This window comes from Apus apus, chromosome 1, assembly GCF_020740795.1.
Source record: "Apus apus isolate bApuApu2 chromosome 1, bApuApu2.pri.cur, whole genome shotgun sequence".
Taxonomy (NCBI): Eukaryota; Metazoa; Chordata; class Aves; order Apodiformes; family Apodidae; genus Apus; species Apus apus.
This window is the reverse complement of record NC_067282.1, coordinates 139481072-139499256: the sequence shown is the minus strand read 5'-3', so window position 1 is coordinate 139499256 and position 18185 is coordinate 139481072. Positions and strand designations below refer to the sequence as shown.

General features: G+C 36.4%; 1 protein-coding gene across 5 annotated transcripts in view; it reads right to left on the bottom strand.

Annotated features, from left to right (window-relative positions):
- EPS8 (epidermal growth factor receptor pathway substrate 8) overlaps nucleotides 1-18185 on the bottom strand; it is a 140169-nt gene that overhangs the window by 50681 nt on the left and 71303 nt on the right. For 4 of the 5 annotated variants that reach the window (XM_051618442.1, XM_051618434.1, XM_051618426.1 and 1 more), the window contains exons 3-4: nucleotides 5130-5220; nucleotides 3996-4063 (exon numbers count right to left, since the gene is read on the bottom strand). In XM_051618442.1, coding sequence (XP_051474402.1) covers nucleotides 3996-4063; nucleotides 5130-5191 — 130 coding nt within the window. In that variant the 5' untranslated portion in view covers nucleotides 5192-5220. Of the gene's footprint in view, nucleotides 1-3995; nucleotides 4064-5129; nucleotides 5221-6036; nucleotides 6056-18185 lie in introns of those variants that run through there. The other variant, XM_051618453.1, reaches the window with a different exon arrangement.

Genomic DNA, 18185 nt, shown 5'->3' with positions numbered 1-18185 from the left:
GGATGTACTGCAGCAGCTGGAAAAACTCAACATAAGACTGAGAGCAAAGTGCAGGAGACGTGACCTACACATCTGGGCAGAACAGTCAAAATGAGTTTTTAAAAAAATCTCATTAAGACAGAAGCAAACACTGTCACTTTCAGAGATTTGTGCCACAAGCTTCTCCCTGATGGCTCTGTGGAACCAGCTATCAGAGCAAGTGGCTTGTTTAGAAGTCAATTGTCAGGTTAATTAATTTGAGTATCAAATAAAACAAGCATGTTACATGGATGGCTGCTTTTAATGGACTCCTATACCTAGTCTATGATCTGCTTGTGATTTCCTTGAATTTATTACACTACATTTCTTTCTCTGAATGAGGTATTTGAGCAACGCAAAAATACACATGCAATTTCACTGCTAGCACCTAATCACAGAGATGAGAATAAGCACAGTGTACAAAACACCTAGTCTTTTCTTACGTAGTGTGAAGACAATTTTAGGAACATCTTTAAATTCTGTGCAATATAATAATCTAACAATCTGGAGCATACCACTAGCTTGCTGCTACTCCTAAGGAATGGGGCTGCTCCACACTGTGTCAGTGGCTGGCAAACCCCCAGCACAGCCCTGGCTATTGGCACCGACTGATGCTGTGCGTCTCCTGCAAGCAGAGCTGCAGAAGACAGATGGAGAAGCCAATGCTAGAACAACAGGTAACAGTACGAGCCAAAACCCATTTCAGATGAAAAGATCAGGAAGTAAATGATGAAATAAACCCCAGAAGAATGTGCAGAGGGCACCTTCCCTCTGAGTTCAGCAAGAGATTTAGCATGCAAATAGAAAACAGTTCGCTTCAGGAAGGAAATGAGTGAAAACAAAGGGATTATTTGACACAGGAAAACAGGCAGTTGCAAGGAAGTTTTTGCTATCAGATAACAACACCAGAGATAGTGGTGGCTCCAGTCTAGTTTTTAACTAACTGTCTGTAACACTAAAAAGACTCTGGTCTCCTTCCCACTGGCACTGTGGCCAGCCTTCTGCCTGATAACATAAGAACTGAACAATCATGAACAACCTCAGAACTGCAAATCAAGAGGTAAACTTCATGCCATAACATATACATGTAATGTGCAATAATGTGCATATATATATGTGCACCCACAGATATATATATACACACACATTATTTTTGTCTTTACTGCGCTTGAATGACTTAAGAGCCCAGGTATCAACTTCATTTTTTTTTATACCTGTAAATAGGTGTTTCAGTCCTAATGACATTCAGAACTCTTCCAAGAAAAAGAAGTTTGTCACGGACAAAGTTTGCTGCTAACATTATATTGCTACATTTTATCAAAACAAAAAAGTAGATTCCATTTCAATTTAATGATAAAATTTCTTAATTTTTCCCATTATAAGTGAATATATTAAATATACAAGTTTTATATATTTACATAAATACGTACATTTACTATACATGTACTTAATATAAAACAAAAAAGAAAGCTAGGATACCTCCAACCTGCTTTGTAGCTTTCAGTCTCATGGATCTCATATAAAATACTGAAGTTAGCCATTAATTACAAATCAGATATAAATAAAATATTTTATAATATGCACTTTTAACACATTTTAACAAGTCCCGTATAATTCAACTGGTTTCCCTCACCTTGGAACAACATGTACAAAAATCCTTTACATCCAAAAGAAAGACGTGTGGGATGCAGCAGAATGGTAACCTAGTTGCTAAAATTAAATATACACACACACACGTATATATGATTTCCCTGAATCTGAGAAAGGTTTAGGTGTCTTCTTTGTTTTTTTCCTGTTCATACATTTGGTGATACTGACAACGTAGCTCTTTATGCATACAAAACAGAGCAGAAGCAGTAGAATGTGCAAATGCCTCTGTAAAAGCTGTGCCAATATATCTTTACTCAGAGCTCCAGGATAATTAAGTCTTCCACTTCATTCAGTCTCTGGCAACTGCAACTGCAATTCTGTGATATATAGCAATGGAAGTGAACCAAAATCAACAATTTGTTTTAGAGGAGACATCTCGCAACTGCTATAGGGTAAGCATTTTCAATTAGTACCTGAAGTCAATTATGCATTTTAGAGGTAAAAAGCTGTTAACCATTATACACCTCAAATTAGCTCACTTGTCCCCATCTTCTATTGACTTATGACTACCCCATGACATGTCTGAGATGAAAAAGCTCAGAGAGATGTTATTTTAAAAGCTCACAAAGATTAAAGGATGTGGTTAAGACATTTACTGATACTGCCACACTGTTCAAAACTTGCGCTCTTAAAAAATTATTAAGATGATATAAAAGGAAAAGAAAAAGCAAAAGCACAGCGCTCTCTTAATGTCTCAGAAAGAAACAATCTGCTGTGATTTTTTTTATTTTTTTTTCAATGTCTCTTGCTGGTTTCTGTTACCACCTACTATTTCTGTCAACACGTGCAATCAGTTTGTCGAGTGGGCTCATACAGGATGCAGAAATCACTGTTAAAAACAATCACTTTAGCATTTTCCTCAGTTGCAGTTCCTGCCTTTAATACTATGTCAAGTGACTAGTTTTGTAGCATACCACTAGAAAAGATATATTTAAATTTAGAATTATTTATATGCAACCTTTTAAATGACAAATGTTCCAAATGGTTTCTAGTCCTGTCTTATCTGATGTTTTCCATAAGTGGATCGCCACACTACTCTGGCACAGTTCCTTCAGCCATGAAACCACATCAGGTTTTCCACACTGCTCCTCTTTTAAGAGGAGAGAAAGCCAGGAGACCTCCAATCTTCTTTCCTAGGCTTTTAGCCTCATGAATTTTGAGACAGTTCAAAAGCCAACAAGGCAACCGGTACAAAAAAAGTTCTTGTGTGCTGATGGGTGAGTAACCAATGCAGCCAAACTCGAAGGCTGCAGGATATCCCTCCAAGGGCAAAGTCAATGCTCTTCCACAAAGAATCCTGCCATCACCCTCCTAACCTCCTAAGTTCACCCCCAGCCATCACCCCGCTCAAAACAGGAGGGAGGAATTAGTTACTATTAGTTACTATTGCAGTTATGAGACACCTTCTTTTTGAACTTTCTGGTTTATTAACCAGCAGAAGAGGTGGTAGACTCAACAAGGGAGAGCAGGCTGAGGTGTAAGGGGTCCTCATTGCAAACCTTGTTCTTCCAGTCTTATCAGCTGTAGTGACTTTCAAAAGAGCATTTAACAACATGCACAGATTTTCATGGCAGAACACCTCTCAGCCTCATTGCTGCTTTTATTTCCATTACCAGCATAGCTATCAGTAGCATGTATTCACAGTGGAGGTGGACAGCCAGGAAACGATGCAATTTGGCTGGCAAAGAACATGACTACATTCTGCTTCCACAGTGATTTGGCCATGAGCTAGACTGTGGCATATACAGCCAAGTCAAATACTCGCATCTGCAGTTGGTAAGGGCAAAAAATTTTAGGCATTTATAAGTAACATCACATTTGACAGTCACAAAGCCTGTTGAAAATAACAGGCCAATTAGAGCTCCAAATCTGTTACACCAAATCTAACCTCCACAAAATCCATGTGTCAAATAAGAATAATATCATAAATTCTTTTTCTGTTAGGAGGGGATAAAGGTGGGGAGGCAGGGGGAGACATGTCATGAATCAAATCTATAGCACAGCTAGATTCCCAAATGCTTTCTCCCTAGTACATATCTTAGCTACAAGATCACTCAGTTTTATGATAAAGGCTTTATACATTGCTGCCTTAAAGATTAGCAGGTGGGAGTTCTTGCCTTAGTAAATCACAAAAACATTTTCTAGCTAGTCTACTTAGTTTCAGTAGGAGTAAAATCACTTTGTTCTTTAATTTTGTTTATATACACACATACATGCGTATGTACATACAGTTACAGATTTACATGTGTAAAATATTTTCACCATGACATCACAATTGATATTTAAACAATTTTAAATAAATGTTTAGAGACTTTATGCCACCTTACCATAAAGAGCTTTTGCACTTGTTCTTGAATTCTGCTCCGACTGAGCAAATGTTGGGGAACCGTAGCCACTGAAATAAAACCATTTCTGGTTAACTTCTGTATAGATGCATTTGCCACACAGAAACAGGCACTGAAAAAAAAAACAACCTTTCCCCTTATGTAGGGCTACATGCACCTACAATGTTACTAGTGGAGGTGATGATACTGGATAATTGTTCCACAGCACTAATACAATGAAGCATGATCCCCTTAGCCTGGAAACCCTTCTGAGCTCTTTTTTTGTTGCATAACTACAACAAGCACAATGAGGGTGTGGTATAAACATACCATACCAGATATAACCATAACGTAAGTAGACAATAAGATTAATAACATTAAAGACTAATTAAAAATTAAATCTAAAATAATATTAATAACAAAGACTATACTAAAGTCTTCATAGGATTTGGGCTTTTTTTTTGCCTGCATACACAAGTGTTGATTGTTTTTAACAATTTTAGCTGCTTTTCGTAAAAGACTTAAAGGGACTATCATTGCCTACAACAAATAAAAAGGCAATCCAACTTCCTTCTAGTGGAACAACAAGAATGAGTCATATACTAACTCACTTTAAAGGTACAACAATATGAGAAGCAGATGACAGCACAGATGCTTTGTTCCATACAGGAATACATGTTCTTTGGCATCAGATTAGATCAAATCTCATTAGTGCTGCGAATGAGCCTAGTGCCATGCTTCTGACACAGGGAGCATCCTCTTATCTCAGGTAACACTTTCAGGCAACAGTTGCTCAGTACAGTTTACTGGGAAAAAATGTTTTCTCACAGATGGAAAGGGCAGCCTCATCTTTTATGCATAAATATGCATTCACTCAGAGCTAAGTAACTTAATAAGTCTGTTCTTCTCCTCCAGATAACTCCATTAAGTAATACAGCTTTACCCTTACACTCATATAAAGATCAGACAGATAATATCTGTCCGTTCGGTTACATGGTTTGGAACCTGCACATGCTTTTACAGAAATTGCCCTTCTATTATTTTCAATGGCATCTAATAATTACAGCTGTATCTGAAAGGTAAGTGTAAAGAAGAAAATATAACAATAGATAAGGAAAACCAAAGGTATAACCTTACTTCATTTGAGGAAAATAATTTCCATATCCACCAGGAGGGGTGTTTGCTATGTGTCCATTCATTCTTATTGTCACTTATTGAGGAAAACAACCTGGGAAAAAAACCAACAGCATATGAATTGAAGTCTCTTAAAAGATGGTTTAATACAGATGTAATAGAAACCTAATGAGAAAATTATGGTTGAAATGGGAAAAGAATTGCATCAACAAGCTCAATTGTTATTATCTGCATCATGGTGATGCCTTAAAGACCTGTTATGAAACTTCCCCCTATTGAAATTTCATAGTTACTGCTTCAAATAATTTATAATTTAGTGAATAAAGCCTTTATTACTGATACAATTGTCTTTAGGAATAGCTTTGGAAATAAAAGGCTGACTAAACAAAGAACAACATCTACTGCAGAAATGAACAAGATGTTCCACATGACAACTTTAATAGTTAAGCATGCTTGATTTTAATCCTCAATTCATTCTTCCAAATGAAGCTTATTTTTTTTTTTTTAATTGACCTTTTGATACACATTCTATGAAAATTATCAGCTGAATTGTTAGAAAGATGCATTATCAAAACAGAACACAATTGTTAGCACAAAAGGAAACTTGGTTAGCTATTGTGGGATTTTTTAAAGCTTTTTTTTTTTTTTTTAAAGCAACATTTACCATCCTGAAAGTCTGGCATGCCAAATGAAACCTCTCATAATAGCACTATTGAAAAAGTTACGATGAAGCAGTTAAAATAATGCCTTCTCCCTTTAATAACATAACCATTGAAGTTAAAATTGACTCTGGAAAGTGACTTTCATGAGCTTGTAAAGAATTAACAATCTCTATTCAAATTTACCATAGAAAAAAATATTTATTTTAACCCTGCAACACCAACAAAAGCACAACAGATAAAATTTGTACCTAACAAAAGCTCCGGTTCCAAAGTAAGCACGACCTGCTTTGTTGTCCTAGAGCCACCTTACAACCAGCTTATCTTCAGAATCACTAAGTCAACTTACTGCCTCACTTTAAATGTTCTCTTCCTGTTATACCAAGAAGCAGCAGCTGATTGACCTACAGTTCCTACTGTATTTTGTAGCCACGTGTTCTGCTTCCTTCTTTCATGCAAAAAATATAATCACAATCAAATTCTATTCTCAGCTCTAAAGTATTCTGTCATTCCAAGAGATGTACAAGCTCCTTTTAGTCTTCTGTACTGACAAAAGTCATTCTTATACCTTTCTGAGAACAGCTGACATGTCCTACCTGTGATGCAGTTAGCAAAGCTACCTAGAACTGAGCTGCATTGATTGTGTGCCAGATGTAATCATGTGGAAGTATGGTACTGCCTTCAATGACCAGATAGTTGGTAATATTTGGCTTAGAATATATTTTTTTTCAATTTTTCTTTTCAATCATTGATTGCTCCTTGCTAATGACATACCCATACTTCCTTTTCTCCTGGGTATCTCCACAGATATATCATGTATTCAGCTTGGTAGCCTGTTTGGCTGCTCTAAGCCACTTTTTATTGAGTGCAGTACTCAGCAGTATAATAATAAATTACTATCTGTACTGAGTGCTGCTCAATTCATTAGCAATTACAACCATTAGGAAGCATCCTGAAAGTGTCCCATGACTTGAGAAAATAAAAACAGTCATTTGCTCAGCAGAATGTGCCAGGTCACTGTGCACTCCTTGTTCCGTTTCAGTGACAGCGTGGACCAGAGCTACTTAGTGTGCTCTTCTCCACCTCACACTGTCATTAAGCTCTTCAACACTTCCTATCAGCTATTAACTCTCATCACTTGCAACCATTGCTCCGTTTGCCACCCTGCTTAACAGTTTACCCTGTGATTAGCTTCCTAAGAGTGACCAGATCCAAAAATCTCACACAAATAACGTCCATTGCTTTTCAATATCTCCAACTTCCTCTACTGTCCACACACACATTTATTACGATACACTTATTAAATAATTCTATTTGCCCTATCTTTTTATCACTTGTGATTTTTCACAGTTCTGTTCTTATAAAACTCAGCAACTATTTGCTTTAAAGTGAGATCTGGAAAAAAAACTTGGGGTTAGATTCCCTCAAAATCATTTCACTCTTCTGACATCTTAATCTGACAAATACTGGATCTGTTATTTGTACTTCACTTTCACAAAAGCCGTGAGACAGATATTTTAAGTAGAAGGAATGTAATACATTAGAACTTAAATCTTCAGTCTTTGAAGTTAGCATAACATTGAGTTGTAAAGCAGCAATGAAGCTGAACCTTAGAGGAAGAAGACAAGTTTCATGACTAAATACTTGCTCCCAGTAAGGCATAACACCACTTAGAGTAAATACAAAAAGCTTTAAAGTGACATTTTTAATCAAGTGGTAGCGAAAATCCAAAACTAGAAATTTTGTATCAAAGGGAAAAAAAGCAAGCTGCTCATTCTGCCAAGTAAGCACAAACCTTCTAGTGAGTTTTAGCTGATATGCAAACAAAACACCACTTGCTATTTGGCAGTTGAGTAAAGCCAACAATATTTCCTGTTCCTTACGCAATTTTCCACTTTAAAAAAAATCAAATGCTTTTGAAATGCCAAGACAACTATTTTGACATGACAATTGTAAGAGGCTGTGAAATGGTTCAAGAAAGCTCCTGAATATGAATAAAAATAAACATTTTATAGTAATTACTTATAATTAGGCCAAATATTTATAACACCATCAAAAAGCTACTCCTAATTTCCCAAATTTATCAGGCAATTTCATCTTTTGCAATCTAAATGTTTCTGGAAAGAAAAAAAAAGAAAAAATAAACAAAAAACCCCTCCAAAACAGCTAAACAAACAAAAACATTTTAAGAAAATGCTTTCAAACTTTTATTAAGCACATGATGTAGAGGAGGGAAAAACCATAAAAGGATAACAAACCACAGCGCTCTGTTTATTATTCACTTATAAAGCTTTCTCTGCTGTATTTCTCATTTCAAGTGCTCTTTCATCTTTTAGAACAAGTCCTGTAGCAAAAGTCAACCTGTGTACATTGCAAAGCCATTGTCATCCAGAAGTCTATTAATAAATTCCACTTCCTCTTTAATCTTCCCTTTCACCTCAGCCCAGCAGTTCACAGCAACATACACTGGTGTCCTAGACTTGAAGATAAACATCCTTCAAAATTAACTGTATGATCCCCCTTTAATAGGTTCTGAAGTATCAATAGTTTACTTGTGAATATGCCCACAGAAAGCCATACCTTTCTCAGGATCATAAAACCACATCATGCCTACTCTGAACAAGAAATACATAAAAACAGGAAAATGAAATAAAAAATTAAGAAGAAAATAATAATAAGAAAATAGCTTAAAAAGAGAAATAATAAGTATTAATATATTCATATTTAAATATATTAACATAATCTATTCTTTAAAGTAGCAAGAAAATAGTTATAAACAGAAAATAGTTATAAACAGGAAATTCCTAAAATCAAAGAGTCACCATTATAACAGGCAAACCATTACTGAGAAAGAGATACTTTGATTCTTTTGTAGTCAACAGTTACAGGCAGTCTAATCCAAAAACAGACAAGTATACACAGTATACTGGTATAAAACATAATTACATTAGTTATAAATACTTATAAAAAAAAAAAAAAACAACAAACAGAACAAAAAAAATAAAAAACATGCCCAAATACTAAAATACTCTTTGCCTTCCACAACTTGTGGCACAGCAGCCTAATGAAAGCAACACAATCCATGTGCAACAACAAGCTGACAAATCACATGTCCTGTCATTTAATTTCAGAGTAGAAATCTGAAGGCAACAAAATCCCTCAATTTACTGAAAAATAAGAAATTAAATAATCCCTCTTCTAATAGGGCAGAGCTATCTCATTACAGAAAATACTATATTCCAGAGACCAATGCTCTTTTCCACTCATCCTGAGTTGGTCCCACCCAGTGACAGATCACAATATCGGATGGAGAAAAAGAACAGCAGTTCAATGTTTAGATATTTTAGAAATTATGCTGGAAGCAGGTAAGGGGAAGGGTTAAAGAGAGAAGGAGACGCAGGAGAAGGAAAGCGAAAGCCAAGAATGGCTGGAACAATAATTATCTACCGATTAAGAAAATGTTCTTAGTAACAAGCTATTGTTATCACATGCCCCAACAAGAATTCTTCCCCAGCTAGAGAGCAGGCACAGGCTGTAAATCCAGCCGAAACAAAAACATGGGACTATTACAAGGTAACACTTATCTGCAGTGATCTGACATTGTAGCAATGTCAGAAAAGGACACACTTTCTCCACCCTTTCCCTTTTGAAAATATTCCGGAACAACAAAACCAACAAAAAAATGAGATGCATCCATGCTACACTGTAACTCACTATGCATTCAATAAAAATGCTTCTTACTGCTGTTCCACTATATCCAGTGCTGCTGCTCTAGAAAATGTGGAAAAACTATATAACTTGATGTACAACTCACTATTTTTCATTTGCTTGTTCTTGAACCTTACCCTGTTCACCCACAGACACCTCCCTTCAAATTTGCATAATTTCCCATGCTAAATTTTTGAATAGTCATTAATTTAAACTCCTTGTTGCTCCACACTGAGGACAGTTCTTTAGTTATTCCTTATATTTTTATGCTTCTATGTCTTGTCCTCTTCTGTCTAATTTGTCGTACTGATTCAGCCACTCCCATTTGTATCTTTGCTCCAGCCATGAATGTAGAAAATGGAAAAACCCTGAGAGAAATAGGTCCCATAGAGTCAGATAAAACGCTTGCTGCTGCTGCTGCCTTTTGATTTGGGAGTTGCTTCAACCAACAGACAAGAGCAACCACGAGTTCTACTGGCTGTTCAGTATCTTGCCTCAAGATAAACACCACGATGCACATGCACATGCACATGTAAGTAAGCATTACTTCAGAAATGATTGTTGGAGATTTTCCTTACTCCGTACATTGATATCAGAATTCTGCTGAGATAAACTGCTATTGGATGGGCTGGCAGCAGCTTTGTACTGTAATGTTTTCCATTTTCTATTAACTGTATTGTTTGACCAAAGGCTGGTCAAAGAGGATGGCAAAAAAAATAATACAGAAAATTGAAAGCTAGACCCTACAAGTGGTACAGTTTCAAGACAAATAATTTGGGCTCCATTCAACACTGCCCTGGCTGTTGTCCCCTTTGTTCTTTTCAAGCCACCCCTTATTACCTGGGGGGATGAAACTGAAAGCCCTCTGAGAAAAGAATAGGTACTAAGGTATACAGTCTGTGTTCAAGTGTCAGGACTTCAGACAAATATGCAAAGTACAACAGCCATAATAAAATAATTTTGAAAATGCTGTTACTTTGAGGTTTTCTCTGGATGCAGAGCAGTTGTCCAGCCCTAATTACATTGCAACTTAGTTTATATACATATCTGCATTGATTTGCATCCTGTGTTTAAATTTCAGTGCATCCTCAAACAACCCTACTGGTGGATGCAACATTAGCTAAACAGCGTTCCTGTTGAAGAAACCTGGCAGCAGGGAAGAAAGGAGTGGACATGCCCATTCTCTCCCCTCCAAACTCCAGTCCCTAAAGAAAGCTAAACCAAAAATCAGAGTATTATTTGATCTTTATTTGCCCATTTGTCTATGGGAGCAGACAGGTAGGAGCATTTTCAGAAACTAACTGTGAGGAGGAGGGATTTGTAAATGTATTCACCTCCACAGAGAAGATGAGCTCAACCAACACCACTTTTTCCAATTCAAAAAGGGGTTTGATTTTCATTGACACTTTCAGAAATGTATTTTTTCCTCAGTCCTTCAGCAGAATGAGTAGGTAGAATTAATCAGTAGTATTCCTTTTAACAGAATGGGATAGGATAAATTTATTAACAAAGTTTGGTGACAACTATCCAAAACTGGAGACAGAGTATGTTAGTGTAAGAACAGTCTTCAGAGCAGAAATTTTAATCTAAAAGAGAAGCTTTTTGTTGGGAAAGCTAAGATTAAAAGTGCCCTTTGGATCTTTTTTTTTTTTTTTCCTACTATGGTATTTTCCAGCAATACACTGTTAAGGAAATATTCTAACAGTACAATTAAGACAGGTATCTTATTTTGAGAAAGGGGAGAAATATGAAGAGTAACATGAAGAACCAAATGAATCAACTTCAGATAGATCCTATTCATAGATTTAGCTCCTTTTTTATTGCCCCACTAATAAAGAACCTGCTTGAAAACAGGTTCTTATTCTGGCATGGCAAACTATTTCCATTCATTTCACTCAGGTCTGGGCCATGATTTATAATTAGCTGTATTGAAAGAAAATAAACCAGCTTTACAGATACAAAAGCTTCAAAGACTTAAAATCCCTAGTGTAACAAAGGAATGTTAATAAATATGCCAACGCTGAAGCCACCACTCACTGCTATTTTTAATTAGAGAATTAACTACCTCATCTAAAGCAAGATGAGTTTTAATTACCAAGACCAGGATGATTATGCAGACCTAGTAGAAAGTATCACCCCAGCTGGAAGACCAGCATCTTGTATAAAATAATAATAAAAAAAAATAGTAATTTTTAAAAAGACAAGCAAAATAATAAAAAACAAGCAAAATTTTTAAAAAGCTAAAAAAAACCCAAATAAGAACCCCCTCACAAATACAGAACAACCATCAGCTATAGCACATGAAAAAACTTGCAGACAGAAGCAGAAAAAGAAGGGACTATAATGTACAGTAAAAATAAGTGTTGCTGGTAAGCCTACCTCAAGTATTTGAAGAGGATCACAGAGGAAACTCTTCCAATGGTCATGGATTTAGAGTGTCACTGGCATACTGCACCAGAGCTTACTTTGGCACCTCATCTGCAGCACCCGGGAGCCCCTGCAGACTCATGTGGACTTGCAGAAAGGACACTGGGAAAGGACTCATCATAGGATAATACCACAGATTTGCTCCTCTTCTTTACAACTTCTGATTTTTTCACGATTTTCTTTCATTCCTTGTTATGTCATATTTCAAGCTAGAACATTAGATTTCAAAACAGGGTACTTTTTTAATCTGAAAGTCAGCTAGCAGTGTACAACCAAAATGACATAATTTTGACATTAGAAATGAGAGCTTATAAATTATGTTATTAATTCTACTGTGAATGTTTAGGTGAGCCAGCCAAAAACATGAGTAAGAAATTGTGTGCAAAGGGTGCTTCTTTCCAGATGTCATATGAGCATCCTTCCCACCATGCTGAAGACACCCCATATCAAAAAGATCATGCAATTTGGACAGTTTTTCCTTTCACATCAAAGACAGGCTGTGAGTGTAGCAGATGAAGTTATTTCTGAACAGTTTCTTGAGCTGAAGTTTTTTTGAAAATGTTAAGTAATCGTAAGATTTACTGTAGTGGCACTCTAAGTATATAAAAAAGGCACAAGATGATATCTTTAGGTGTTCTGTGTTGCTGTTTTCGATAAAGTTTTCCACTCACTCTGGCCAAAAAAATTAGTGAACTCCAAACACGGTTTAAATACTGCCTACTGCTGCAAGTTGACCATGTGAAACAGGATTAACCACCTATTCACATGCACTTGCAAGCTTAATAGCTGTGTCATGACACCTGATTTAATTAAAATTGGCATGGTAGAGTCCATAACAAAAGCTGAACTGAAACCATATAATAATACTCCAACCAGAACATTAAATTTAATGTGGAGGAGGATGTGGAAAACAGACAGGAACACTCATCAATGCCTCTTTAATTTAGTTTAATAGAACTGTGGCAAGATCCAATTTTTTTTATTTATTTTTTTTTTTCCACAAATTTACTTTCTTCACTTTTGGTGAAGTTGGTGTATTAGCTTTTTTTATCCTGTAGGCCCTGTAGCCAGCCACCAATGCTGCAGTTATTATCGTCTCAGGCATGGCAACAGATGACTGCCATCGCAAAGCTTTCATATTGCTCCCTACTTAATCTTTCACTCTAACCCTATTTAAAACAAACAAACAAACAAAAACCACTTCTTCCCCCCCCACAGCTGTTATCTATTATTATTTATTTTTAAAATGGCAAAACAATAAATCAGGACAAAGGCCCAATCCCATTAAAATCCATCAGCTAGTTAGTCAGAAAATCCAGTTTCTGGGTTAGTAGTAGGTTACAATCTCAAATTAAACATGACAAAAAATGTTGAGTCAGGAGCAACATCCACTGGTTTCCTGATTATTTGGAACACCTTAAACATCTTAAAAGCTCCATACTATTGTGGACCACCCTGATGATAGGGACCCAGCATAATTTATGAAATCTTGATATCTTCCACCCATAAAGTGATGCAAATGCCAATGCTCACAAATCTGAAAAGCCTCCAAAAGGGCTCATAATCTGCACCTTACTGCAAGCTTAACATTTTCTATAAGGTGCAAAAAACCAAAAAAAGCAGTTTCTACACTTTTCAGTGAAATCAGAGAAGGCTATGTTTAAAGAAGACAAACAAAATATGTGAGACTTAAAAGCTCAGCAAAATAGCAATGCTGAACTGAAAGGTAAGCTCACAGTGGAGCTCAAGAGCCAAAACTTAAAAATAAATGAGCACATGCTAGTCCAACAGTGCTGAATAACTCTACAAATGTCCCTTTTAAGAAAGGCCTAAATCAAATATTGTGCAAACAAGGCAGCAAATGAAGCATCACAAGGCTGATAGCAAAAGCTCATGACTGTAGGTAACATGATTTAAAACAAACACAACCATCACAAGATTTTGGGGATTAGGAACCAGAACAGTTAGTAGTATGTCCATATTCTCAGAAGTAATTTAAAATTACCAGAACCCTATTTCTTTCAGACTCAAGGGCCTAAGAAAATTACTTTGTTTTCATCTATGGGGGAAAATTATGCTCCTGAAAGTTGTTATCTAAGTTACCATCCAGTCACACAATTGATCACTGCCTCTTGTAATTTTCACTAATAGCAGGTGACATTGTAAGAAGGGGCCTAGATACACAGTGTCCATATAGCAAGTGAACAACAAAAAAACCCACAGGGACTCTGAAAATAAGGCAGAAGAGAGAAAAATCCAGAAAAAAAAATTTTTTTAGAGAGAGAATTAGAGAATTAGCTCCACTAGAAGCTATTTAAAGACCTAGCACCAGCAGCCACTGACTTAGAAACCCTGTTTAGTTTTTCCCATCTATGAAAGAACCTGTACCACCATAACTCAGTGGTGCTAAGTCAACTGACAGAGATATTCTATTTAATACTGTCAAAAGTACAATTACTCTTGCTGTCACTGCAAAATATGCTCTGGGGAAAAATTAAAAAAAAATCATGGTAAATTTACTTTTTCTTTTTTTCCCCTTTTACTTGTACTATCTCCTTGACATCAATCAGGTAATCTAAAATCACTTCCCACCCCACAGTAGAGTGGAGTAACAGAGATATGAGAAGAGCCGTATGACTTCTTCACTTATACAGAACTGTGAAATCAAACGGCCAGTCCCTCCATATCATACAGCCTTTTCCTGATATTCTTCCTTCTGAATCAGGAATCTGAAACAACAGACTTCAAGGACAGCTTCCCCTCACCTGGGGTTAAAAACAGGCGTATGACTGTGCAGTAAGAGGCATGACCTTGAACGCAGTTTACGCAGCTCTCAGCACTTTCAAACATGCAGTAACCCACCTGCATCCAAACACCAGCTCGAGATGCTTGTTCAGGTCACCAAAAATAGTAAGCATTCATTTTTGTTTGTGTTAATGCACACATAACTTGAAGAGAGTACATTGCAATTCAGTGAGTAAACAAAAGGCACTATCTTCAACATCTAAGCATAACTGATCAGTCCACACCGGGGCTACAATTATTCAGCACAAAGTGATTCAAGTGTAAAAGAACTTAATGAACTGAGGTCACAGTCGAATGAGGTCACTCCCCACTGTGGTATTCAGAGCGTACTTCCGTAACTCAGCATTTGTATTGTGGAAAAAAAATAGACTGAACAATAACAAATTCCACAATTTGTGGAAAGAAAATTTATTTAAACTTTTGGCATTTCATGTCCCTGATTTTCTAGTTTCAGTTGCTTATGCCTCTCTGGATAGATACAATTTTCTCCTCCATCAGTCTGGGCCAAGCCCTTCCTCTATTTCCATTACAAAAATGAGAACATATTCAACTAATGTCAAATATTTGAGATTTGGTTGGTTGTCGTGAGGGTTTTTTGTTTGGTTTGATTTTTGTGTTTGTTTTGGTTTTTGGTTTTTTTAAAATTACCTGATCAAATGGAGAAATGTGATTATATTATTTTCCTAGTGAATTTGTTAATTCACATTTTCAAAAGCACTCTCTGATGTGAATCCCCAGGCTTGGCAAGTTGCAGGCTTGACTTTTAGAAGCTGAAGTATAGAGTTTTTAAAATTTCACTGCCCTTACAATTACACATTAGATTTCCAGCAAACATCCAGTCATTAAAAATGAAAAAATTAGAAATCTTATAAAAGATAAATTATAATCAGTACAAAACGGCTTGGGATACAATTTCCTCTACTTGAGGAGGCTGAATTTTCACAAATCGTAAGAAAACATTGTCCAGGAATCTGTCATTGCTAGTTACCAAGCAAAATTTTACAAACTATCACTAGAAAGGGATTCTGAAATACTGCAACCAGGTTCCGGTTTGGTTTTTTTGCAATTTCCTCATTCACTGAATTGAAAATATTTTGCTGAAGCATTTTTCATGTTTTTTGTTTGTTTGTTTTTAAACTTATGTCAGATAGGCTTCCAGTGGGAACAGCCTGGGACAGGAGCCCAACATACCCTGCTCCCAGGAAACCTCAGAGGAGCTCTATTTTTTTGGAAAGTTCCCACAGGTTTTGAAGGAAGCTAACTTAGAAAAATCTTCAGGAACATGGAATCACTGTTCTCCACAGTTCTTTTATGAGAAACAAGTGTGTATGAAAAAAGTGTGAGTGGGAAGGTGGAGGGGAGAAAGGGAAGGAGCTAAAAAGGCCATATGTAATGCTTTGTCACTTTTTCCCGCTTGGAGAGGTGACAGATGAGATTGAGAAAATCTGAGTGCACCATTAATTTCCATGCACTTTAAGTACTGTTCTGGAGTTGATCCTAGCAAACTTAACATGACATATGAGATACCCACCTTAATCTTTTTTTTTCTAAGATATGATTACCTTCCTAGAGAGTTAAGAAATAATAAAATAATCTCTTTATCTTTCAAGATGGGTGACTATTTTATGGAGATCTTGCACAAATGATAGTCATTGAGGATACTACAGGTTGTTTGGAGTTTTCTTTGTTGTCTTTCCCCCTGGTCCTCAAAAGCATATTTGGACCACTCTGTATCTCTTTGGTACTTCTAATACACCTTAAATTGCAACAGGAAGGACTACTTGTGGAGATAGTCCTTAAAGCAATTAATATTATCTTAAGAAATATTTTACCATAAGGCCCTTATCCTCCTGGTTACACTTTTGTGGCTAAAAGGCATATAGAGCCCTGCAAAAGAGGCTAGAGAGAAGGCATCCACTGAAAAATTTTGAAGAATGAAGGCCTGTATTTATCAGAGCTTTCTTCCACATTGTAGGCAACTAAGAAATCCTGTTTATTATAAAACTTCACCAGGTCCTCATTAATTATTACATTTGTTTATAGAGTTCTGAGTTTCCTATACTATTAGACATCTTCTATTTTATGAGATTGAGAACTATATTTTTTTCCTTTTCAAGAAGGCACACTAGATAAACTTCAAACTTGCACCCAGTTCCAAAGGAAAAATACTTATCCTACACAAAGCCTCCATTCAGAGTCCCTGTTTTTACTACAGTAAGAAAAATAGCTGTGCCCTGGATAATTTGTTCATGTATGCCAATAAAAGCTCGCTGGATTAGAGCCAAGCACTTCTAGCAAGAAGCCAAAGACTTCTGAAATCCTATGAAAAGCAGAAGCCTCTTCTCTCTACTTCTTCTCCTTTTTCTATTTCCCATTCCCAGTACTTATTACTTGTTTTCATTACATATGTCTTTGTATGACTGTGAGAAGCAATTAAAAGAGGAAAACAAGACTAAGGAATAAAAGCAAAGCTTTTAAAGAAGTTCTTTCATTAAAAAAGTTTTCTGTTATCTTTAGACAATGTTTAAAATGTTAAGCACGTACCCTTTTGGACTCCACTCTAATGAAACTGGTAAGAGACGTGTGTTCACGTTTTAGAGATGTAAAGAATTAAGAAACATACTGAAAAAGAAACTTAAGAAGTACCTATGCTTTCATGCAGGACTCTAATCAAGGTGCTTGCTATTTAACCTAGGGCTCATCTAGGGCAGAACCTGGAGAAAATTCTTGGGAAGCTCTTCAGGTTACAGCATGATTTACTACGTACACGTGCTTCCACAAAACCCAATGTTTTTTCTAAAAAAAGTTTCACAATGATGGAAAACAAGGCTGAAAGTAGTCATCTCCCATCCTCAAGACAAAAGCAGCTGTGCCAAGGTACTTCCCAAAACATACTTGTCCAACCTCTTCCTTGGTTCACCAGTGAGAAGCTAAAAACCAAGCCTGGGGAAACCCAAGGGCTCATTAGCCTTACTCTGAAAAGGTTTTTCTCAATAAATAAACTAAACTGTTGTTGTAATTAAAACTCACTTGATACTGCTTCTATCCACAGCATATGCAAGAACTACAGTAGGTTCTTAATTTTTGAGGGAGGGGTAGAAAGTAACAAGATGCATCCAATCAGTGTTAAAATGGATTTATAAAAGTACCCTGTTCCTCAGTCTTGTTTTATAAAGAATTGCTGGCTTACTGCAACCTCCTCTCTCTTTTATAACTTATCACTCATATCAACACTGCAATAGGCCTACAAGGATGTTGTCTCATGTGTATCATCTCAAATGTTTTTCCAGCTAAGCAATCCAAAGTAAGCAGACGTCAACTTCTATTTTCCCATAGGAGCCAACAAGGCAAGTTTCAGGGGGAACAATATTACAGTTACTTCATCTATATATTATCTTTCATTATCTCAGTATTTTTCTAAACCATATCACTTTGCTTCTTCAACTTTGTATAACCTCCT